The sequence below is a fragment of the Lethenteron reissneri genome, chromosome 40 (genome assembly GCF_015708825.2).
Source record: "Lethenteron reissneri isolate LAM-NWPU_2019-01 chromosome 40, ASM1570882v1, whole genome shotgun sequence".
In the NCBI taxonomy this organism is placed as follows: domain Eukaryota; kingdom Metazoa; phylum Chordata; class Hyperoartia; order Petromyzontiformes; family Petromyzontidae; genus Lethenteron; species Lethenteron reissneri.
The window spans coordinates 3,813,041-3,837,809 of NC_083818.1; the positions used below are offsets into that span (position 1 = coordinate 3,813,041).

A 24,769-nucleotide genomic window follows, 5' to 3' on the forward strand; every position below is an offset into this window, starting at 1 on the left:
ACCCATTCTATGTCACTACACAGACATGATCTCCATCACCATAGCCACCAATGTCACGTCCACCACCACCAACATCATCATGACAATCACCACCACCACCAACCTTAACTGCACCCTCACCACCCTCACCACCCTCACCACCCTCACCACCCTCACCACCCTCACCACCCTCACCACCCTCACCACCCTCACCACCCTCACCACCCTCACCACCACTCACCACCCTTACCACCCTCACCGCAGTAGAGGCCCACGATGAGTCGGCCTGCGACGAGCGTCTCGTAGGAGGAGGCCGCCTTGGAAATGGCCATGAGGGTCCCGCCCAGCAGCGCCAGCGCGTTGTTGGCCATGAGGCAGTTACGCCTGCAACAACACCACCACAACAATTACCACAACAACAACAATTACCACCACAACAATTACCACCACCACCACAATTACCACCACCACCACAACAATTACCACCACAACCACAACAATTACCACCACAACAACAATTACCACAACAACAACAATTACCACCACAACAATTACCACCACCACCACAACAATTACCACCACAACAACAATTACCACAACAACAACAATTACCACCACCACAATTACCACCACCACCACAACAATTACCACCACAACAACAATTACCACAACAACAATTACCACCACAACAATTACCACCACAACAATTACCACCACCACCACCACAATTACCACCACAACAATTACCACAACAACAACAATTACTACCACCACAACAATTACCACCACCACCACAATTACCACCACCACCACAACAATTACCACCACAACAACAATTACCACCACAACAATTACCACAACAACAATTACCACAACAACAACAATTACTACCACCACAACAATTACCACCACAACAACAATTACCACCACAACAACAATTACCACCACCACAACAATTACCACCACAATAATTACCACCACAACAACAATTACCACAACAACAACAATTACCACCACAACAACAATTACCACCACAACAATTACCACCACAACAACAATTACCACCACAACAACAATTACCACCACAACAACAATTACCACCACAACAACAATTACCTCCACCATAACAACAACAATTACCACCACAACAACAATTCCCACCACCGTAACATCCATAATTATCACCGGCACAAAAATAATTACCAGCGGGCGTTTCGACACTTCACGTGGCCTTAACGTGAACATAGCCTGGCACTAGCGCCGTGGTGACGTCACCGCCACTTTGTGACGAATGGCGGCTGCTGTTTTTGTTGGCGAGGTGGTGAGTGGGCGAGGTGGTGAGTGGGCGAGGTGGTGAGTGGGCGAGGTGGTGAGGTGCGGAGGAGTGAGGTGGTGAGTGGGCGAGGTGGTGAGGTGCGGAGGAGTGAGGTGGTGAGTGGGCGAGGTGGTGAGTGGGCGAGGTGGTGAGTGGGCGAGGTGGTGAGTGGGCGAGGTGGTGAGTGGGCGAGGTGGTGAGGTGCGGAGGAGTGAGGTGGTGAGTGGGCGAGGTGGTGAGTGGGCGAGGTGGTGAGTGGGCGAGGTGGTGAGTGGGCGAGGTGGTGAGGTGCGGAGGAGTGAGGTGGTAGTTGGTGAGTTGGTGAGGTACTGGGCGAGTCAAGAAGGACGCCCCCACCTCACTACCCCCCCCCCCCTCCAGGCACGCAGGGGTCACAGAGGTCACAGGGGTCAAGGGATGGCTCCCTATTGGTCAACCGTGTTATGTACACTGATTAATTGGCGATTGTTGCTCACTCAGAGAAGGGGTCTGAGGCGCTGCTGCTGAACCTGGAGCGTGCCACTTAATAGGCGGAGACTTACAATCAGCCCCAACCAAAATTAAACTCCTGCCTGGGTGTTTTGTGTCATCAAACACTCCACCTCGCGCAACTTCCCATTGGCGATGGAGCAGTAGTTGTGGGGAGAGTGGAGAGGTTTCCGTACTTGGCCAGTGTGCTTATGACCAGCTCCGGATCGACAGCAGAAGTCTCACTCCGAATTAGTTGAGCGGCATTATATTTTCATTGGCTGTGTGGAAGCTACCTGGTCTGTCGCTCCACACGAAGCTTCGGGTCTTCTCGGCCACAGTTATACCCTCCCTGCTCTATGCTTGCGAAACGTGGATCCCCCTAATTGAATATCTGCCCCGGTTAGAAACATTCGGGCTGGCCTGCCTACCATCCATCCTGGGTTTAACCAGACTGGATTTTGTGAGGAACTAATAAATCCTTGGAAGGCCTGGACACAGTCCAATCAGTGAACGCCTCCGGCAGGCAACGCTGCGTTGGCTGGGTCAGGTAGCCTGCATGCCGAGCCAACGCATACCCAAACAGCTTTTGTTTGGCCAGATAGAGGGAGATAAATGGGCGCGGCATGGGCTAGAGAAGAGATGGAGTGATGTGGTACAGGAGGACGTGGAGCTGAGTGGAGTTGCCGATGACTGGTACCAGCGGTGTCAAGATCGATCTCTATGGAGGAGGCTCGTGAAGGACGCTGCTGGGCAGTTGGAGGCAGTCGCCCTCCAGTAACAACGGAGGGCGGAGGAGCGATGGCTCACAACAACTTAGCAAGTCGGCACAGTAGGGAGCACAGGTGGTGCATACGCCAGTCGGTTAACCTATGGCACCTGGGGTCTGTCCCGTGACCTCCTGCCAGCAGCGAACCTTCAAAACTTCCGTGACGGCCTCAAAGTGCATCTAGCCTGGCACAGGTGGCGTGGTGACGTCGCCGCCACTTGGTGGCGAATGGTGGCTGCTGCTGCTGTTGTAGTTGTACAGGGGTCATAGAGGTCAACACATTCCACGGGGCGGTAGGGGTCACCGGTAAGGGTCACCGGTAGGGGTCACCGCTCGTGGGTCTCAGGACAATACAAATAAGCAGCAGAAGCCTCCTTCCCGTGTCTGTCACTCTACAGGAAAACAAATACAAGCATATGTGCTGTATATCTTTTTACACATCTCATCAGCCGCACAGCCTTATGGGAGGTGCAGCATCTCAGCGGGATTGGTTCAGTCTGAGGAAAGAAAATCCTTGACCGGTTTCGACGCAACCGGGTCTCATCGGCAGAGCCGGGCTTCACTGCAATCACAGGTGGTGAACTGGCAGAAGAAGGGCTGCTAGATCAACGCAACATTGTATAATGCACAACGCAAAAGTCGTATAATGCACAACGCAAAAGTCGTATAATGCACAACTCAAAAGTCGTATAATGCACAGCTTCAGGTGAGCCTGACTCTGCTTATGAGACACTGAGCGCTGACGATTATCTGAACCCGTCCTGGGCCTTCTCCTAGGTCAACTCAGCCTCAAATGAGTACCTGGTGCGGTGTGTAAAGACATTCCTACTGGGGAGACAAAGGCGGCCGGGCGTGGTGCTGGCCACCCATCCCCTCGTGTGCCGTGCCGGCCTTCACAGGTGCTACTCGCTAACAGCACTTGCCCCTACAGTCTGTTTAGATCACTTAGATTTGTTGGCTGCTATAAATGTACACGTGATAAGCCACTACGTGGAGCTATCATTTGTGACCAGGTCGTTTCTGAAAAATAAGCTATCTCGCTCCGCGGGCTTGACCTGGTAAGAAAACAAATATATTTTCGTGATTTCCCTACCTCGCCTATCCTTGTCCTGTCGTGTGTTCGTGTTGTTTGTTGTTGTGACTTTCTCGCTGGTGCCCCAGACTGGACACGTGTGCAAAAAGAGCTTTATAGCTCTTCGGATTCATCCCAAATGAAGATTGTGATTCCCGTGAAGGCGATTAGGGGGCTGGGCGAGACGCTTTGTGTTTTGGGTCTCGGGAATGAGCCACCTCAAGGTGGCACTGGGGCATGTGGTGGGACAGGGGCAGTGGGAGTGGCTGGGGTGGTGGTGAGGGTGGAGTCACGTGGGGGGTGGGGGTGGGTGGGGTGGTGGTGAGGGTGGAGTCACGTGGGGGTGGGGGTGGGTGGGGTGGTGGTGAGGGTGGGATCACGTGAGAGGGGGGCATCTAGACAGGGGGTTAATTTCAGCCGGTTGGGTGAGCCACAGGAGAAAAATGTCAGTGCCGTATCCGGCACACCAGCTGAGTCACCTGCTGTAGGTGTGACTGAGTCACCTGCTGTAGGTGTGGCTGAGTCACCTGCTGTAGGTGTAGCTGAGTCACTTGCTGTAGGTGTAGCTGAGTCACTTGCTGTGGGTGTAGCTGAGTCACCTGCTGTATGTGTAGCTGAGTCACCTGCTGTAGGTGTGGCTGAGTCACCTGCTGTATGTGTAGCTGAGTCACCTGCTGTAAGTGTGGCTGAGTCACCTGCTGTAGGTGTAGCTGAGTCACTTGCTGTAGGTGTAGCTGAGTCACTTGCTGTGGGTGTAGCTGAGTCACCTGCTGTATGTGTAGCTGAGTCACCTGCTGTAGGTGTGGCTGAGTCACCTGCTGTAGGTGTAGCTGAGTCACCTGCTGTAGGTGTGGCTGAGTCACCTGCTGTAGGTGTGGCTGAGTCACCTGCTGTAGGTGTAGCTGTGTCACCTGCTGTAGGTGTGGCTGAGTCACCTGCTGTAGGTGTAGCTGAGTCACCTGCTGTAGGTGTGGCTGTGTCACCTGCTGTAGGTGTAGCTGAGTCACCTGCTGTAGGTGTGGCTGAGTCACCTGCTGTAGGTGTGGCTGAGTCACCTGCTGTAGGTGTAGCTGTGTCACCTGCTGTAGGTGTGGCTGAGTCACCTGCTGTAGGTGTAGCTGAGTCACCTGCTGTAGGTGTGGCTGAGTCACCTGCTGTAGGTGTAGCTGAGTCACCTGCTGTAGGTGTGGCTGAGTCACCTGCTGTAGGTGTAGCTGAGTCACCTGCTGTAGGTGTGGCTGAGTCACCTGCTGTATGTGTAGCTGAGTCACCTGCTGTAAGTGTGGCTGAGTCACCTGCTGTAGGTGTAGCTGTGTCACCTGCTGTAGGTGTAGCTGTGTCACCTGCTGTAGGTGTGGCTGTGTCACCTGCTGTATTTGGAGGTGAGCGCCCCCACCATGAGGGCGCTCACCATGCCGCCCACGGCGAAGATGGCGACGGAGAGAGCCCAGACGGCAGTGAGCGACGAGTGCGGCATGGCCACGCCGTGGCGACCCATCCACGTGGCATTGTAGAAACTGCGGATTATCTGCGACACGCGCAGTGACGCACACAGTGACGCGCGCAGTGACGCGCGCAGTGACGTAGTGACGTAGTGACGCACACAGTGACGCACACAGTGACGCACACAGTGACGCACACAGTGACGCACACAGTGACGTGCACAGTGACGTAGTGACGTAGTGACGCACACAGTGACGCACACAGTGACGCACACAGTGACGCGCGCAGTGACGTAGTGACGTAGTGACGCACACAGTGACGCACGCAGTGACGCACACAGTGACGCACACAGTGACGCACACAGTGACGTGCACAGTGACGTAGTGACGTAGTGACGCACACAGTGACGCACACAGTGACGCACACAGTGACGCGCACAGTGACGTAGTGACGTAGTGACGCACACAGTGACGCACGCAGTGACGCACACAGTGACGCACACAGTGACGCACACAGTGACGTGCACAGTGACGTAGTGACGTAGTGACGCACACAGTGACGCACACAGTGACGCACACAGTGACGTGCACAGTGACGTAGTGACGTAGTGACGCACACAGTGACGCACGCAGTGACGCACACAGTGACGCACACAGTGACGCACACAGTGACGTGCACAGTGACGTAGTGACGTAGTGTCGCACACAGTGACGCACACAGTGACGCGCGCAGTGACGTAGTGACGTAGTGACGCACACAGTGACGCACACAGTGACGCACACAGTGACGCACACAGTGACGTGCACAGTGACGTAGTGACGTAGTGACGCACACAGTGACGCGCACAGTGACGCGCGCAGTGACGTAGTGACGTAGTGACGCACACAGTGACGCACACAGTGACGCACACAGTGACGCGCACAGTGACGTAGTGACGTAGTGACGCACACAGTGACGCACACAGTGACGCACACAGTGACGCACACAGTGACGCGCACAGTGACGTAGTGACGTAGTGACGCGCACAGTGACGCACACAGTGACGTGCACAGTGACGTAGTGACGTAGTGACGCACACAGTGACGCACACAGTGACGCACACAGTGACGTAGTGACGTAGTGACGCACACAGTGACGCACACAGTGACGCACACAGTGACGCACACAGTGACGCACACAGTGACGCGCGCAGTGACGTAGTGACGTAGTGACGCACACAGTGACGCACACAGTGACGCACACAGTGACGCACACAGTGACGCGCACAGTGACGTAGTGACGTAGTGACGCGCACAGTGACGCACACAGTGACGTGCACAGTGACGTAGTGACGTAGTGACGCACACAGTGACGCACACAGTGACGTAGTGACGTAGTGACGCACACAGTGACGCACACAGTGACGTGCACAGTGACGTAGTGACGTAGTGACGCACACAGTGACGCGCACAGTGACGTAGTGACGTAGTGACGCGCACAGTGACGCACACAGTGACGCGCACAGTGACGTAGTGACGTAGTGACGCACACAGTGACGCGCACAGTGACGTAGTGACGTAGTGACGCCCACAATGACACAAATATCAACGATCCCCCGTGTAGACATAACAGACTGTCGGGGGCAAGTGATGATGGTGAGGTGAATGATGACGATGGTGATGATGGTGATGGTGACGATGATGACGATGGTGATGGTGATGATGGTGAGGTTGCTGATGACGATGGTGATGATGGTGATGATGACGATGATGACGATGGTGATGGTGATGATGGTGAGGTTGATGATGACGATGATGACGCTGATGATGATGACGATGGTGAGGTTGATGATGACGATCATGATGACGATGGTGATGACGTTGATGATGATGACGGTGATGACGTTGATGATGATGATGGTGATGATGCTGATGATGATGACGTTGATGATGATGACGTTGATGATGGTGATGACAATGATGACGTTGATGATGATGACGATTGTTAGGTGGATGATGACCATGATGACGTTGATGACGTTAATGATGATGATGACGATGGTGATGACGTTGATGATAATGATGGTGAGGTTGATCGTGACGATGATGATGATGACGTTGATGATAATAATGATGCTGCCGACGATGATGATGATATTGATGTTGACGATGATGACGATGTCCTGCTCACCTGCTCGGGAGCGTTCGTCACGCCGATGTTGTAGCCGAACTCGAAGGAGCTGAGCACCGCGGCACACACGGAGACCAGGAGCGGCGCCGTCAGCTGCTGCTCGCCATCAACAACAACAACAACATCAACAACATCATCAACAACACCATCAACAACATTATCAACATCATGAACAATATTATGAACATCTACACCAACATCAACAACAACAGCATCATCAACAACATGAACAACAACAGCATCAACAACATCATCGACAACAACATCATCGACAACATCATCAACAACATCGTCAACATCAACAACATTATCAACAACAACAGGATCATCAACAATATCAACAACATCGACAGCATCATCAACATCATCAACAACATCATCGACAACATCAACATCTTCGACAGCAACATCATCATCATCAGCAGCAACATCATCATCATAACAACATCATCATCTCGATTTAAAGCTTTCGTGACTGCAGGGATTCATCTTCTTGGTTCTTACGTCAAAGTCACGTAGAATGGAAATAATAAAATAATACAAATAAAACATAATAAATTCTCACGACGTTTCGGCCACAACGCAAGCAGCCGTCCTCAGGTGAAGACCAGGTCTGTCGGGGAGACAGCGTCAGACGGCTGCTCGCGTTGTGGCCGAAACGTCGTGAGAATTTATTATGTTTAATTTTTATTATTTTATTATTTCCATTCTACGTGACTTTACCGAAAGAACCAAGAAAAAACATCATCATCATCAACAATATAACCGACAACATCGACAACAACATCGACAACAACATCATCATAACAACATCATTATAACATTCTAGATTTAAAGCTTTCGTGACTGCAAGGATTTATATTCTTAGGTTTTTTCGTAAAGTCACGTAGGTAAAAAATTAAAATTAATAAAAGTTAAATAAAACAAAAATAAAATCACGACGTTTCGGAGGAAACACAAGCATCCTTCTTCAGGTGGAACCGTCACAGCCACGACAGCTGTATCAAGTAAATGAGAGAGAGCTCTTGTAATCTCTCATTTACTTGATACAGCTATCGTGCTGTGACGGTTCCACCTGAAGACAGAGGCTTGTGTTGCCTCCGAAACGTCGTGATTTTTATTTAATTTTTATTTAACTTTTATTAATTTTAATGTTTTACCTACGTGACTTTACCGAAAAAACCTAAGAATATCATTATAACAACATCATCACCACCACCAGCGGCGCTCGGCAGACCTGCACTACGCACCGGGAGCCCGTCACGAGGTCACGAGGTCACCAGGTCACCAGGTCGCAGCTCTTCAGAGAGACAACATCGCAAAGACGAAGTCGACGTCCAGGGCACGGCTCGATCAATCGATACAAAGGTTGGCGGCCCAGCGCCCTAACCGCTCCACCACCGCTCCCCGGTTTCGAGAGAGACGAAAGACAAAGATCCCCCGTGTAGCCTGTAACAGACTGTTGGGGCAAGTGCTGCTAGCGAGTAGCACAACCCATGAAGGTCAGAACGGCACACGAGGGGGTGAGTGGCCAGCACCACGCCCGGCCGCCTTTGTCTCCCCAGGTGCCACCACCGGTTATCTGAACCGGTCCTGAGCCTCTCCTAGATCGACTCAACCTCAAATGAGAACACTGGTGCGGTGTGTAAACATCGCCACTGGGGAGACAAAGGCGGCCGGGCGTGGTGTTGGCCACCCACCCCCTCGTGTGCCATGCTGTCTCGCTAACAGCACTTGGCCCAACATTCTTGTAAGGCTACACGGAGGGAGGGGGGGGGGTCTTTGTCTTTGTGTATCTGTTTCGAGAAAAAAAAAAGTCCACCGCCCCCCCAACCCAAATGAATATAATATAAATAAAATATAACTTCTGTAGCTGAATAATATTTTCTGTGAAAACGAGAGAATCATTCTGCAAGCGTCGCACCTTCGTGGAGATTGGGCACTGGGCCCCCTTCACCATCCGCAGTTTCGGATGAAAGGCTGAGTCCCAGGAGCAGATGGGATTCGTGATTTTTAGATGTTGTTATTATCGTCATCGTTGTTGTTCTTATTCTCACCGTCATTCCGCGTTCCTCGGCGTAGGCTAAGCCCTCGCAGTGTCTCGAGGCTTTTGTTTCCAGGAGGGTCCTGCCAGGTTTGTGTTTTCATCGCTGCCGTGCGATCACTCGCGGCTGCGGTGGCTTGGAGATGTTGACTACCTCGCCTGGTGTGCAGGAGGTCGTGGGTTACATCCCGACCCTGACGCCTGCTGCTGTATATTTGGAGTTTGCGTCTCTCTCTCTCATCATCATCACGGTGGCTAGGAGATGTTAACTACCTCGCCTGGTGTACAGGAGGTCGTGGGTGCGATCCCGACCCTGACGCCTGCTGCTGTATATTTGGAGTTTGCTGTCTCCCTCCCTCTCCCCGTGGTCGCGTGGATTTTTCTCCGGGTCCTCGGGTTTTTCGCTTCACATTTCGAATCAACATCACCACCCATTTAGAGTCTTCGGCTGATATAAATGTCCACGTGGTGACGACAAGCCACTTCGTTGAGCTACAGTTTGTGATGGCCAAGTCGCTTCTGGGAAAGAGCTACTTAGCTCCGTGGGGCCTTACCCGGTCCTATAAAAGTATAGTTCAGTTCGGAGTGATTTGCAGGTACATTTTTGTCCAGCATTGGCATGCGGTTTTGGTCGATATGCGGTTACACTGCGCATGGGTTCAGCTAACAGACTGTTGGGGCAAATGCTGTGAGCGTGTAGCACCTACGAAGGCCGACACAGCCTTCATAGGTTCGTAGCGCAGCATGATAAGCACTACACTACCGCTACACTACACTCACTCACGCACACACTCACTCACTACACACTCACTCACGCACACAATCACGCAACAATAACAACAACAACCGCCATTCGCCACTACGTGGCTTGTGCCAGGCTATGTGCACGTTGAGGCGACGTGAAGTTTTGAAAGCCCGCTGGCACGAGGTCATGGGGCAGACCCAGGTAAGACGGATCGACTGAGATGAGTGGCTGATGCACCACCTGTTCCCCCTACTGTGCCAACTTAACGAGCCTCCTCCACAGAGGCCGATCTTGACACCGCTGGTACCAGTCATCGACAAGTCCACTCAGCTCCACATCCTCCTGTACCACATCACTCTTCTCTAGCCCGTGCTCCGCCCGTTTAGCCCCCTCGATCCGGCCGAACAAAAGCTGTTTAGGCATGCGGTGGCTGGGCATGCGGGCTACATGAACCAGCCAACGCAGCCTTGCCTGCCAGAGGAGCTCATCGATGGGACTTTGTCCAGATCTTTCAAGGATATGTGAGCTCCTCACACAATGCAGCCTGGTTAAACCCAGGATGGATCGCAGGCAGGCCAGCCGAAATGTTTATAACTGGCGAAGTTGTTCCATTAGGGGGGTCCACGTTTTACAAGCATATAGAAGGGAGGGAATGACTGTGGCCGAGAAGACCTGAAGCTTTGTGCGGAGCGACAGACCCGGGAGCTTCCACACAGCGTTACGCAACCAATGAAAAGATATTGCCGCTCGACTGATTCAGAGTGAGACCTCTGCTGTCAATCTGGAACCGGTCGTGAGCACACTGCCCAGGTACGGGAAACTCTCCACTCTCTCCACAACTGCCCTATCACCAATTGGGAGTTGTGGGGGTGGAGTGTCCGATGGTACAAAATACCCAGGCAGGTGCTTAGTTTTGGTGGGGCTCCAGGTTCAGCAGCAGCGGCTCCAACTTCTCCTCTGAGTGAACCGCAATTACCAGATCATCGGCATACGTAACATAGTTGAGCAATCGGGAGCCATCCCTTGACTGCACCTGGGCATCGATCAGCATCCCATTGTATCTGTACCAGATGGAAATTCATCTGGTACGGCTTTTGAAGGCTTCACGAACTACGTGGTCAAAATAGATGTTAAATTATGTGGCAGCCAGAGAACATTCCTGTTGCACCCCAAAGTGAACAGGGAATGGCTCCGAATTCCGGCCCCGTAGTTTTGCCTGGGCCCGCTCACCATCATGAAGGTCCTTAATGATCATGAGCAGCGTGTCAGGGACTCCGAAAGCACGAAGAACAACCCAGAGCCTAGGCCTACTGATGGTATCATAGGCCTTGACCAGGTCAATAAAGCAGAGATGTAGGTCTTGTTGGAATTCCCTACACCTCTGCTGTAGCAGACGGCCAGAAAATATGGCATCTGTGCAGGACCGCCCTTTCCTTAAACCATGATGGCAATAGGTGTGGTGCTGCAGGTTCCTTTTTTGATGGAATTAAAGAGTGATTTGTGATTGTATTGAGGCAGACTCCATCTCTTCAGCAATCCGCGACCAACAACCTCCCAGCGAATGCTGCAGTAAGCCTCTTCATTCTCTGACGTGGGATGCTATAGATGATGAGAGTGGGCCTGTCGCTTTTTCTCAGCCAGCCTGAACACCTCCTCTGTCAGCCAGGGTCTCTGAGGAGGTCTGGACCATGTACCTGAAGCTGCCATTGCAGATGCATGAGCCACAGCTCTAAACCTCGCCCATTTCCCCTCGACATCAGGAGGAGTGGGGGACGATGCCAAACCCAGCTGCAAGCGATGATGAAATTCTCGTTTGCAACTTTCATCAGCTAGCTGAGACCATGTCACTATGGGTTTCAATGGGGTCCTGGGTGTACACCCACTAAGGGAGTGGAAGAATGGCAGTCACATCTTACAGATGACAAGTCGATGGTCAGTAGACAGATCAGCTCCATGGTAGGCCCTAGTGTCAAGGACATGGGCTCGCATCTGCTGTTCCGTCAATATGTAGTCCAGCAGATGTTCTTGCGTGGATGCGCTGGTGCCGGAACAGCGTGTTGGTAATTACAAGCCCATGGGCTGCACAATGATCTAGCAGCCTCCTACTGTTGTTATTGAGCTGATTTTGCCCATGTCTTCCAATCACTCCAGACCAGGTGCTAGCATCATGACCAACTCGGGCATTAAAGTCACCCAACAGGATGACTCTATTGCGAGGGGCCACTTTAGCCAGCACCTTTGACAGGAGGTCATAGAAGGCATCTGACTCATCGGCCTTGCCTGCATCCCTCCACGAATGTTCGTCCTCGGTGGGGGCATAAGTAACCACGACCACCACTCCTCGCCTCTGGTTTATGGGAAGGTGAGCCCAAAGTAGCATGGGGCTTATGGCTTCCCACACCTCACCGCCATGCTCCCATACCCCCTTCATTTTTTTGTTCAGAAGAAGAGCCACTCTTTGTTGTTTGGCTCCTGCCCTGAGTAGAGGACTGTCCACCCCTCATGGTGGCAGGAGCCAGAGCCGGTCCACCGGACCTCCTGAATACCACAGAGATCCAGGCGGTACCGGTCCAGCTCCCGACAGAGGAGTGGCAGCCTCTTCTCCGCAATGAGCGTTCAAACATTCCACATGACCATCCGAAGTGGTTTTTTGTTGTTTCTGGAGGAGCCTCAAGGGTAAGGATTCAGTCTCCTGGCTCCACAAAATGGGGTTTGGCCAGGAGACGTCATAGACGCCTGTCCCCCCGGGGCCTCCAGCACAAGCTTAATACGTTTTTTACATCGTAATTTAGTGGTAGTTAATCACACGCTCACACACTCACTCACACACACACTCACTCACACACTCACACACATACTCACACACTCACTGACACACTCACTCACACACTCACACTAAAAAAACAAAGAACAAAGACCCCCCCATGTAGCCTGTAACAGACTGTAGGGGCAAGTGCTGTTAGCAAGCACCTATAAAGACTAAAACGGCACACGAGGGGGTGGGTGGCCAGCACTACACCCGGCCACCTTTGTCTCCCCAGTAGCGATGTTTACACATCGCACCAGGTACTCATTTGAGGTTGAGTCGACCTAGGGGAGGCCCGGGACCGGTTCAGATAGTCGTCACTGGTGTTGGCCGTGAGCGGGTATCGAACCCGGGTCGCCAGGTTCATAGCGCAGCGCGCTAACCGCTACACTACTGCTCCTTACTCACTGACACACACTCACTGACACACACTCACTCACTGACACACTCACTGACACACTCAGTCATTGACACACTCACTCACTGACACAGACTCACTGACACACACTCACTGACACTCACTCACTGACACACTCACTCACTGACACACTCACTCACTGACACACTCACTCACTGACACACACACTCACTGACACACTCACTCACTGACACACACACTCACTGACACACTCACTCACTGACACACTCACTCACTGACACACACTCACTGACACACACTCACTGACACTCACTCACTGACACACTCACTCACTGACACACACTCACTCACTGACACACACTCACTGACACACTCACTCACTGACACACACACTCACTGACACACACTCACTGACACACTCACTCACTGACACTCACTCACTGACACTCACTCACTGACACACACTCACTGACACACTCACTCACTGACACACACTCACTGACACACACTCACTGACACACACACTCACTGACACACACTCACTGACACACACACTCACTGACACACTCTCACTGACACACTCACTCACTGACACACTCACTCACTGACACACACTCACTGACACACTCACCTGAAACACTAATTCACTGACACACACTCACTGACACACACTCACTCACTGACACACTCTCACTGACACACTCACTGACACACACACTCACTGACACACTCACTCACTGACACACTCACTCACTGACACACACTCACTGACATACTCACCTGAAACACTCATTCACTGACACACTCACTGACACACACTCACTCACTGACTTACTTACTGACACACTCACTCACTGACACACTCACTCACTGACACACACACTCACTCACGCACACTCTGCAGAACAGGGGCAAGGAAGGACGTTGAACAAGTGCACGAAAAAACAGGCGTGCCGAGTTCGGGAATCGAACCCAGGCCCTCGTGGTGACCTAAAGAAGTGGGACCAGCTGTTGAAACAACCCTCGTGGTGGGTCGGGGTTGGTGGAGGAGAGGTGGCAGGGGGGACGGTGCCCGTTTATCAAATATTTCCACAAAGATGAAACGCTTTCGATCGTGGAATTCTAGGGCGGGGTGGGAGGGGTGGTGTTGACTCAGCCCATCATCATCATCACCATCATCCCTCCGGGGTCGATACACAATGAGTATAAAAAAATCATCATGACGAGCATCATGAATTAAATTAACATGATTTAGATGCTATCTATAAACTCAACAATTATTTAGATTAATCTTCTTGGTTCTTTCGGTAAAGTCACGTAGAAGAGAAGTAATAAAATAATAAAAATAAAACATAATAAAATAATTCTCACGACGTTTCGGCCACAACGCAAGCAGCCGTCCTCAGGTGAAGAAACAGGTCTGTCGAGAAGACAGCGTCTGAATGACACGCCCCAGGCTTGTAGCGTCTATTTAAGCTGGGCTGTTTCTTCATCTGATGACGGCTGCTTGCGTTGTGGTCGAAACGTCGTGAGAATTATTTTATTATGTTTTATTTTTATTATTTTATTACTTCCCTTCTACGTGACTTTACCGAAAGAACCAAGAAGATGAATCCCTGCAGTCACGAAAGCTTTAAATCGAAAATGATTTTGATTGTTTATTTTCTTTACCGAGTAAAGGCACCACTGGGCTATGTAGCTCTGTTCCTTCTAGAAGCGAGCTGGCCACAAATAACAGCGCGACGAAAGTGGATGACCGTCACGTGGACATGTATGACAGTAGCGACAAATACTTGATGTTGATTCTAAATGTGGAGGGGAAAAACCAGGAGACGCGGAGAAAACTCCACGCGACCACGGGGAGAGAGAGAGAGAGACACGCAAACTCCAAATATACAGCAGCAGCAGGCGTCAGGGTCGGGATGGAACCCACGACCTCCTGCACACCAGGCGAGGGAGTTAACATCTCCTAGCCACTGTGATGATGATGAGAGAGAGAAACACGCAAACTACAAATATACAGCAGCAGGAGTCAGGGTCGGGATGGAACTCACGACCTCCTGTACACCAGGCGAGGGAGTTAATATCTCCTAACCACCGTGATGATGAGAGAGAGAGACACGCAAACTCCAAATATACAGCAGTAGGCGTCAGGGTCGGGATGGAACCCACGACCTCCTATATACCAGGCGAGGTAGTTAACATATCCTAGCCACCGTGATGATGATGATGAGAGAGACACGCAAACTCCAAATACACAGCAGCAGTCATCAGGTTCGGGCTCGAACCCACGACCTCCTGCATACCAGGCGAGGGAGTTAACATCTCCTAGCCACCGTGATGATGATGATGAGAGAGAGAGACACCGCAAACTCCAAATATACAGCAGCAGCAGGCGTCAGGGTCGGGATGGAACCCACGACCTCCTGCACACCAGGCGAGGTAGTTAACATCTCACCATCGCAACACAATCACCCAGAACGTGGCCGATCTCGCCAGATCTCAGGAGCTAAGCAGGTGCTGATCCTGGATAGCGCATTGCAAGGGGAAGTTAACGATGGTTGTTCGACTGATGATCGTGACGATGATGACGATGACTCTCATCGCAATGATGATGATGATGTTGAGATTCATCTTCTTGGTTCTTTCGGTAAAGTCACGTGGAATGGGAATAGTAAAATAATAAAATAAAACATTATAAAATAATTCTCACGACGTTTCGGCCACAACGCAAGCAGCCGAAACGTCGTGAGAATTATTTTATTATGTTTTATTTTTATTATTTTATTACTTCCATTCTACGTGACTTTACCGAAAGAACCAAGAAGATGAATCCCTGCAGCCACGAAAGCTTTAAATCGAGATGTTGAGATTGTTGCTGATGGCTATGATCATGATGATGACGGCAATAATGATGACAATGCTGCCTGCTGTTGTTGATGATGATGCACTGTGATCACTGTATGAACGTGACCAACCCCTAGACCTTTGCACCGCGACTCAGGGTCCGCGTAAACACCATCGCTGTCATTATTCTTTGGTTCTTTCGGTTAAGTGACGTCTAAAGATAAAATAATACATAAAATAATAACATATTACGACGTTTCGATTGCAACACAAGCAATCATCATCAGGCATAAAATAAATAGCAACAAAAATCTAACTAGAAAACTATAGACAGACATACAAGCAGACAGACATCATGATGATTGCTTGTGTTGCAATCGAAACGTCGTAGTATGCTATTATTTAATTTATTATTTTATCTTTAGACGTCACTTAACCGAAAGAACCAAAGAATAATTCCTTGCAGTCACGAAAACTCTAAAATTAAGATTCAACCATCGCTGTTAGCCAGCCAGCCGCTCCACCACCCGAGAAACAGGAGCTCCCGTCACAGCAATGTGGAATTGACAAGAAAAACGGCAGCTTCCAGAGAGACTACAATGCGGGTTCCTCGGACGTACCGGGCTCTGCCACGTGAATGTCGAATTGCAAAGGTTTCGAAACGCGTTGGGAGACGTCCACTGTAGTTGTTCTATGGCGCACTGACCCACGGCATGGGAATGTGGAATTTCCACCACTGGCTCAAACAGAGCCGCGAAAAACTCGTTTGAGCAGAAATACTCTTTGGTGTGTTTTTATTCGGTTGCAATTGAATGAGTACGTCATCTTGCCAGTTAACATCACCATCATCAGCCCGATTATGATCATCATCAGCACCAGTGGTATTGGCACCATCGTTACGTTCATCATCATCATCAGCAGCAGCAGCGTAATCACATCATCATCACGTTCATCATCGTCATCAACACGATAATTATCATCACATTCGTCATCATCATCAGCAGCGTCATTATCACATCATCACAATCATTATCATCATCATCAAACATGCCATGATCATCAGCACTAGCATAATATTCATGACCATGTTGCATCGTGTCCATCTTCATCCATCACTCACAATCATAATCATCATCATCAGCAGCAGCAGCAGTATAAATCATCGTTAACACATTCAGCATCACCACTCCCATCGTCTAGTCGCAAGATGGGTCACGAACATCGGCTTTTGTCTATAACCCGGGCCCCTGTCATAGGAACGTCGATTTGCCATCGTCAAAACTTCCCAACGCTCTCGTCCGTGCACAGATTGAAGCGTCCGTTAAACATCCACGACGAAGAGAGGGGGGGGGGGGAGAATGACGGACGGAATGTCATTGCCTGTTACAGGATAACCGGCCGCTTCACGAATCATTGCCCGAGGTCGAATCAACCAGGCAATGCGTCAACAGTGTGTTCGCCGACTCTCCTCTGCGTTGCATTACATTTCCAAAAAATGTGCTAAGTTAGTTTTCTAAAACTGCCTATTTCTCTCTCTAAAAGTTTACCAGGCGCTCTCATAGGTCCATTCGCTCTTTTTCTCTAACCCGGCCGCTTCGGGGTGGATCTCCACACAACTTTTTCAAAAAAAATGTACCAGACATGCTGGGTCTTTCTCTCTCCCATGCCGCCGCGGGGTGGATTTCCACACAGATAATTTATCGGGGCCCACCTTGGCTACTCCCACCCTGAACCAGTATATATACACGGACTGTTTTCTTGGAATTTCTCTCACTTGATACAGCTATCGTGCTGTGACGGTTCCACCTGAAGACGGAAGCTTGTGTTGCCTCCGAAACGTCGTGATTTTTATTTTACTTTTATTAATTAAATTTTTTACCTACGTGACTTTACCGAAAAAAACCTAAGAATATGAATCCTTGCAGTCACGAAAGCTTCAAATCTAGAATTTATTTATCTGCTCCAGCAGACCCACCTCTCTCTCTATTCAAGGCCGAGGTCGGATAGGTATCGAAGTCTCCGCGCATTTTTCAAAGCGACGTAGACATCTCATGACCTTAATGATTACAATGGCCACATTAATGAACACGTGACATTTGTAGCGCTAAGCGAGAGACTGCTCACACGACGTAAACACATACGTGTGTGTGTGTGTCTGTGTGTGTGTCTGTGTGTGTCTGTGTGTGTGTCTGTGTGTGTGTGTGTCTGTGTGTGTGTGTCTGTGTGTGTGTCTGTGTGTGTCTGTGTGTGTCTGTGTGTGTGTCTGTGTGTGTGTATAGTGATTGTGTGTCTGTGTGTCTGTGTGTGTGTCTGTGTGTGTGTGTCTGTGTGTGTGTCTGTGTGTGTGTGTCTGTGTGTGTCTGTGTGTGTGTGTCTGTGTGTGTGTGTCTGTGTGTGTGTCTGTGTGTGTGTGTGTCTGTGTGTGTGTGTCTGTGTGTGCGTGTGTGTCTGTGTGTGTCTCTGTGTGTGTCTGTGTGTGTGTGTCTGTGTGTGTGTGTCTGTGTGTGTGTCTGTGTGTGTGTGTCTGTGTGTGTGTGTCTGTCTGTGTGTGTCTCTGTGTGTGTGTCTGTCTGTGTGTGTCTGTGTGTGTGTCTGTGTGTGTGTCTGTGTGTGTGTGTCTGTGTGTGTGTCTGTGTGTGTGTGTCTGTGTGTGTGTGTCTGTGTGTGTGTCTGTGTATAGTGATTGTGTGTTTGTATAGTGATTGTGTGTGTGTGTCTGTGTGTGTGTGTATAGTGAGTGTGTGTGTGTGTATAGTGATGGTGTGTGTGTGTCTGTGTGTGTGTAGTGATTGTGTGGGGAGCGGTGGTGTAGCGGTTAGCGCGCTGCGCTACGAACCTGACGACCCGGTTCGATTACCCGCTCACGGCCAACACCGAATGAACCTCAAATGAGTACCTGGTGCGATGTGGTATAAACATCGCCACTGGGGAGACAAAGGCGGCCGGGCGTGGTGCTGGCCACCCACCCCTTCGTGTGCCGTGGCGGCCTTCATAGGGGCTCGCTAACAGCACTTGCCCCAACAGTCTGTTAAAGGCTACACGGGGGATCTTTGTATTTTTTACATATATAGTGCATGCATATATTATACATATACACGCGTGTTGTTCTGCCGATACACGGTGACACTGGTGCGTGTGCTTTGGAGGGTTGGTGGGTGAGAACATACAAACTCCACGCTCAGAGACACAGAACCACCCTCCCGTCACCACGTGTCGCCTCTCTAGCGACTTCTGAGTGCGGGCACGGCACACGAGGGGGTTGGGTGGCCAGCACAACGCCCACCACTCTTTACAGACCAACAACAACAAACAACAACATCAACATCAGCCACCGCCGCCGCCATTCTGTTGTGGTAACATCACCACGGCGCCTGTGCCAGGCTAGGTGCACTTTGACGCCACGTGAAGTGTCGAAGGAGGTCACGGGGACAGACCCCAGGTGCCGTGGGTTGACTGGCTGCTGAGATGACTGATGCACCGTCTGTGCTCCCCACTTTGCCAAACTGCTGTGTTTTATCCGCCCGGCGCTCCGCTCGTTGTTGTGAGCTTCGCTCCTCCGTTGTTGTTGGAGGGCGACTGCCTCCAACTGCCCAGTAGCTACTTCCTTCACGAGCCTCCTCCACAGAGGCCGATCTTGACACCGCTGTTACCAGTCATCGGCAAGTCCACTCAGCTCCACATCCTCCTGTACCGCATCACTCCATCTCTTCTCCAGACCGTGCCGAGCGCGTTTAGCTCCCCTCTACCCGGCCAAACAGAAGCCGATTGAGCTCGCGGTGGCTGGACATGCGGGCTACATGACCCTAGCCAACGCAGGCTCGCCTGCCGGAGGAGCTCACTGATGATGGGACCGTGTCCAGATCTCTCAAGCATGTGTGGTGAGCTCTTCACACAACCCAGCCTCGTTAAACCAGCCTGGTTTTCCAGGGCAGCCTCAACGTTTCTAACCGGCGCAGGTTGTTCCTTTAGAGACGGTCCACATTTCGCAAGCAGCAGAGGTCGCAAACGGGTTTTGATTCCTTACCCGTACCCGTACCCGGCCGCACCAGGGTCGCAAATGGGTACCCGTACCCAGCCGGGTACCCGTTCCCTACCCGTACCCTACCCGAAATGAGTGACAAACGGTGACTCACCAGTGACCCACGGTCTACCCGTACCCGGCCGCACCAGGGTCGCAAACGGGTACCCGTACCCGTATCCGGCCGGGTACGGGTAGCCGGGTATCGGGTAGGGTACGGGTATCGGGTACCCGGTTGCGACCTCTGGCAAGCAGTAGAGAAAGCGAGGGCACGACTGTGGCCGAGAAGACCCGAAGCTTCGTTTGGAGCCACAGGCCAGGTAGCTTCCGCACAGCAGCGTTACGCAGCCGTTGAAAAGACACAATGCCGCTCCACTGATCTCCACTCTATCCACAACTGCCCCACCGCGCAAGGCAAAGATCCCCCGTGTAGCCTTAACAGACTGTTGGGGCAAGTGCTGCTAGCGAGTAGCACCTATGAAGGTCGGCACGACACACGAGGGCGTGGCTGGCCGGCATCACGCCCGGCCGCCTTTGTCTCCCCAGTGGCGATGTTTACACACCGCACCAGCTACTCATTTGTGAGGCTGAGTCGACCCAGGGGAGGCCCAGGAGCGGTTCAAATAATCGTCACCGGTGTTGGGCGTGAGCGGGAATCGAACTCGGGGTCCGCCGGGTTCGTAGCGCAGCGTAGCGCTAACCGCTGCGCCACCGCTCTCCCCACGTAGACACACACACGCCGAGAGAGAGACGCGTTCACGCAAACACTCGGCACCGGGACACGCGTTGTCTCAGTGCGATGGGGACTCACGCTCCTCTTGGCTGTCTTCCCAGGCATCGTGGAGACACGGCCGAGACACGGAGACACAGAGACGCCGACTCTTCGTCGATGGGCGAAGCCTTGTCTGTCTGTCTGTCTATCTGCCGCGGGTGGCTGTCCGCGTGCTATGCGTAGGAATGACAGCCAGGCCACGCTGTCGTCATGTGTCTATGGATGATTTGTCTATGTACTCGTGACTGGAGCACCTCGTCAACTCGGCGATGTCTATGTGCGTGTGTCTCTGTGCGTGATGTCTCTGTGCGTGTGTCTCTGTGCGTGATGTGTCTGTGCGTGATGTCTCTGTGCGTGTGTCTATGTGCGTGATGTGTCTGTGCGTGTGTCTCTGTGCGTGATGTCTCTGTGCGTGATGTCTCTGTGTCTCTGTGCGTGTGTCTCTGTGTCTATGTGCGTGTGTCTCTGTGCGTGATGTCTTTGTGCGTGTGTCTCTGTGCGTGATGTCTTTGTGCGTGTATCTCTGTGCGTGATGTCTCTGTGCGTGTGTCTCTGTGCGTGTGTCTCTGTGTCTATGTGCGTGTGTCTCTGTGCGTGATGTCTTTGTGCGTGTGTCTATGTGCGTGATGTCTCTGTGCGTGTGTCTCTGTGCGTGTGTCTCTGTGCGTGTGTCTCTGTGTCTATGTGCGTGTGTCTCTGTGTCTATGTGCGTGATGTGTCTGTGCGTGATGTCTATGTGCGTGTGTCTCTGTGCGTGATGTCTCTGTGCGTGTGTCTCTGTGCGTGATGTCTCTGTGCGTGTGTCTCTGTGCGTGTGTCTCTGTGTCTATGTTCACATGTGCGTGTGTCTCTGTGCGTGTGTCTCTGTGCGTGATGTCTCTGTGCGTGTGTCTCTGTGTCTATGTTCACATGTGCGTGGCAGTAGCAATCCTCGTGTCGATTTCAATGTCTCTGTGTGAGCGCGTGTGTCTATGTGTGTTCGTGTCCATGTGCACACTAATCGATGTGCTTGTCTTTCTGTCTGAGTCTACGTGCCCAAATATCTGCGCGCGTGTGTGTGTATTGTGTGTGTCAATGTGTCTCTTATCTGTGTTGCCAAATATCTATGTGTGTGTCTTTATGCCTGTATCTATGTGTCTATGTGTGTATGTCTCTTAGTCTTTGTGTCTGTGTGTGTGTCCACTCTGTGTGTGTCTCTGTGTGTGTCTGTGTGTGTGTGTTCACTCTGTGTGTGTCTCTGTGTGTGTCTGTGTGTGTTCACTCTGTATGTGTGTCTGTGTGTGTGTTCACTGTGTGTGTGTGTTCACTCTGTGTGTGTGTATGTGTGTGTCTGTGTGTGTGTGTTCACTCTGTGTGTGTCTCTGTGTGTGTCTGTGTGTGTGTGTGTCCACTCTGTGGGTGTTCACTGTGTGTGTGTGTGTTCACTGTGTGTGTTCACTGTGTGTGTGTCCACTCTGTGTGTGTTCACTCTGTGTGTGTCCACTGTGTGTGTGTCTTTGTGTGTGTGTGTGTTCACTCTGTGTGTGTGTCCTCTCTGTGTGTGTGTCCTCTCTCTCTCTGTGTGTTCACTCTGTGTGCGCACGCTCTGTGTGCGTGCGCGTTCACGCGGTAGCTTGCAGAGCGCACGGTGCACACACCACAACCCCCACACACAGCACACACACAGCAGCACACACACACAGCACACACACAGCACACACACAGCAGCTCACTCTCTCTCTGTCTTGACTGCGATTGCTGCAACCGACTGGACACGCGCGCGCAGCACGGCGAGTTTATAAGGGTCGCGTGTGACTGACCCACCTCTCACTCCCTCCCTCCCTCCCACTTCACTGTGACTCCCATCACTGCTCACAGATCCCACGTCAACCCCCCACCCCCTCCCCATTCGAATCGATACGACGGGGACCTCAATGCTGCCAGCGGTATTAAGTTTGATGCAAAATTTCAGGGCGGGGGCGCCGTGTTTTTGGGTTATTTTCTGAGCGGTGAGGGCGATAAGAACAACACCTGCAGGGTAAGCGATCAGAGCTGGGGGGGGGGGGGGGGTAAAGGCCAGTTTACTCACTCACTCACTTGCTCACCCACCCACCTACTCACTCAGCCACTCACAAACTCACTCAGCCACTCACCCACCCACTCATTCACCCGCCTAACCACCCAGTCACTCAGCCACATATTCACCCACTCAGCCACCTACTCACGCACCCACCTACCTATTCGCCCACTCACCCACTCACTCATCCACTCACCCACCTACTCACTCACTCACCCACTCACCCACCTACTCACTCACTCACCCACCCACTAAAATACTCACTCACCCTCTCGCTCACTCACTCGCTCAGAAGCTGAAGGGCAAAAGGCCAGAGCTGGGGGGGAAAGGCCAGTTTACTCAATCACTCACTCACTCGCTCACCCATCCACTCACTCACCCCCCTACTCACCCACTCACTCATTTACTCACTCACCCACTCACTCACCCGCCCACGCACGCGACTACTCAATCACCCACCCACTCATTCACCCACGACTCACTCCCCCACCCACTCACTCACCCACCTACTCACTCACTCGCCCACCCACTCAACTACTCACCCACCCACCCACTCACTCACCCACCTACTCACTCACTCGCCCACCCACTCAACTACTCACCCACCCACTCACTCACCCCCCTACTCACCCACTCACTCATTTACTCACTCACCCACTCACTCACCCCCCTACTCACCCACTCACTCATTTACTCACTCACCCACTCACTCACCCGCCCACGCACGCGACTACTCAATCACCCACCCACTCATTCACCCACGACTCACTCACCCACCCACTCACTCACCCACCTACTCACTCACTCGCCCACCCACTCAACTACTCACCCACCCACCCACTCACTCACCCACCTACTCACTCACTCGCCCACCCACTCAACTACTCACCCATCCACTCACTCACCCCCTACTCACCCACTCACTCATTTACTCACTCACCCACTCACTCACCCGCCCACGCACGCGACTACTCAATCACCCACCCACTCATTCACCCACGACTCACTCACCCACCCACTCACTCACCCACCTACGCACTAACTCGCCCACCCACTCAACTACTCACTCACCCACCCACTCACTCACCCACCTACTCACTCACTCGCCCACCCACTCAACTACTCACCCATCCACTCACTCACCCCCCTACTCACCCACTCACTCATTTACTCACTCACCCAATCACTCACCCGCCCACGCACTCGACTACTCAATCACCCACCCACTCATTCACCCACGACTCACTCACCCACCCACTCACTCACCCACCTACTCATTAACTCGCCCACCCACTCAACTACTCACTCACCCACCCACTCACTCACCCACCTACTCACTCACTCGCCCACCCACTCAACTACTCACCCATCCACTCACTCACCCCCCTACTCACCCACTCACTCATTTACTCACTCACCCACTCACTCACCCGCCCACGCACGCGACTACTCAATCACCCACCCACTCATTCACCCACGACTCACTCACCCACCCACTCACTCACCCACCTACTCACTAACTCGCCCACCCACTCAACTACTCACTCACCCACCCACTCACTCACCCACCTACTCACTCACTCGCCCACCCACTCAACTACTCACCCATCCACTCACTCACCCCCCTACTCACCCACTCACTCATTTACTCACTCCACCACTCACTCACCCGCCCACGCACGCGACTACTCAATCACCCACCCACTCATTCACCCACGACTCACTCACCCACCCACTCACTCACCCACCTACTCACTAACTCGCCCACCCACTCAACTACTCACTCACCCACCCACTCACTCACCCACCTACTCACTCACTCGCCCACCCACTCAACTACTCACCCATCCACTCACTCACCCCCCTACTCACCCACTCACTCATTTA

General features: G+C 52.0%; 1 protein-coding gene across 3 annotated transcripts in view; it reads right to left on the bottom strand.

Annotated features, from left to right (window-relative positions):
- Positions 1-24,769, bottom strand: part of LOC133352427 (solute carrier family 2, facilitated glucose transporter member 1-like) — a 140,581-nt gene that overhangs the window by 10,437 nt on the left and 105,375 nt on the right. The window contains exons 1-5 of one of the 3 annotated variants that reach the window (XM_061568064.1): positions 22,539-22,557; positions 20,866-20,999; positions 7,216-7,311; positions 4,971-5,131; positions 239-363 (exon numbers count right to left, since the gene is read on the bottom strand). In XM_061568064.1, the coding sequence (XP_061424048.1) occupies positions 239-363; positions 4,971-5,131; positions 7,216-7,311; positions 20,866-20,892 (409 nt within the window). In that variant the 5' untranslated portion in view covers positions 20,893-20,999; positions 22,539-22,557. Of the gene's footprint in view, positions 1-238; positions 364-4,970; positions 5,132-7,215; positions 7,312-20,865; positions 22,587-24,769 lie in introns of those variants that run through there. The other 2 variants (XM_061568063.1, XM_061568061.1) reach the window with 2 other exon arrangements.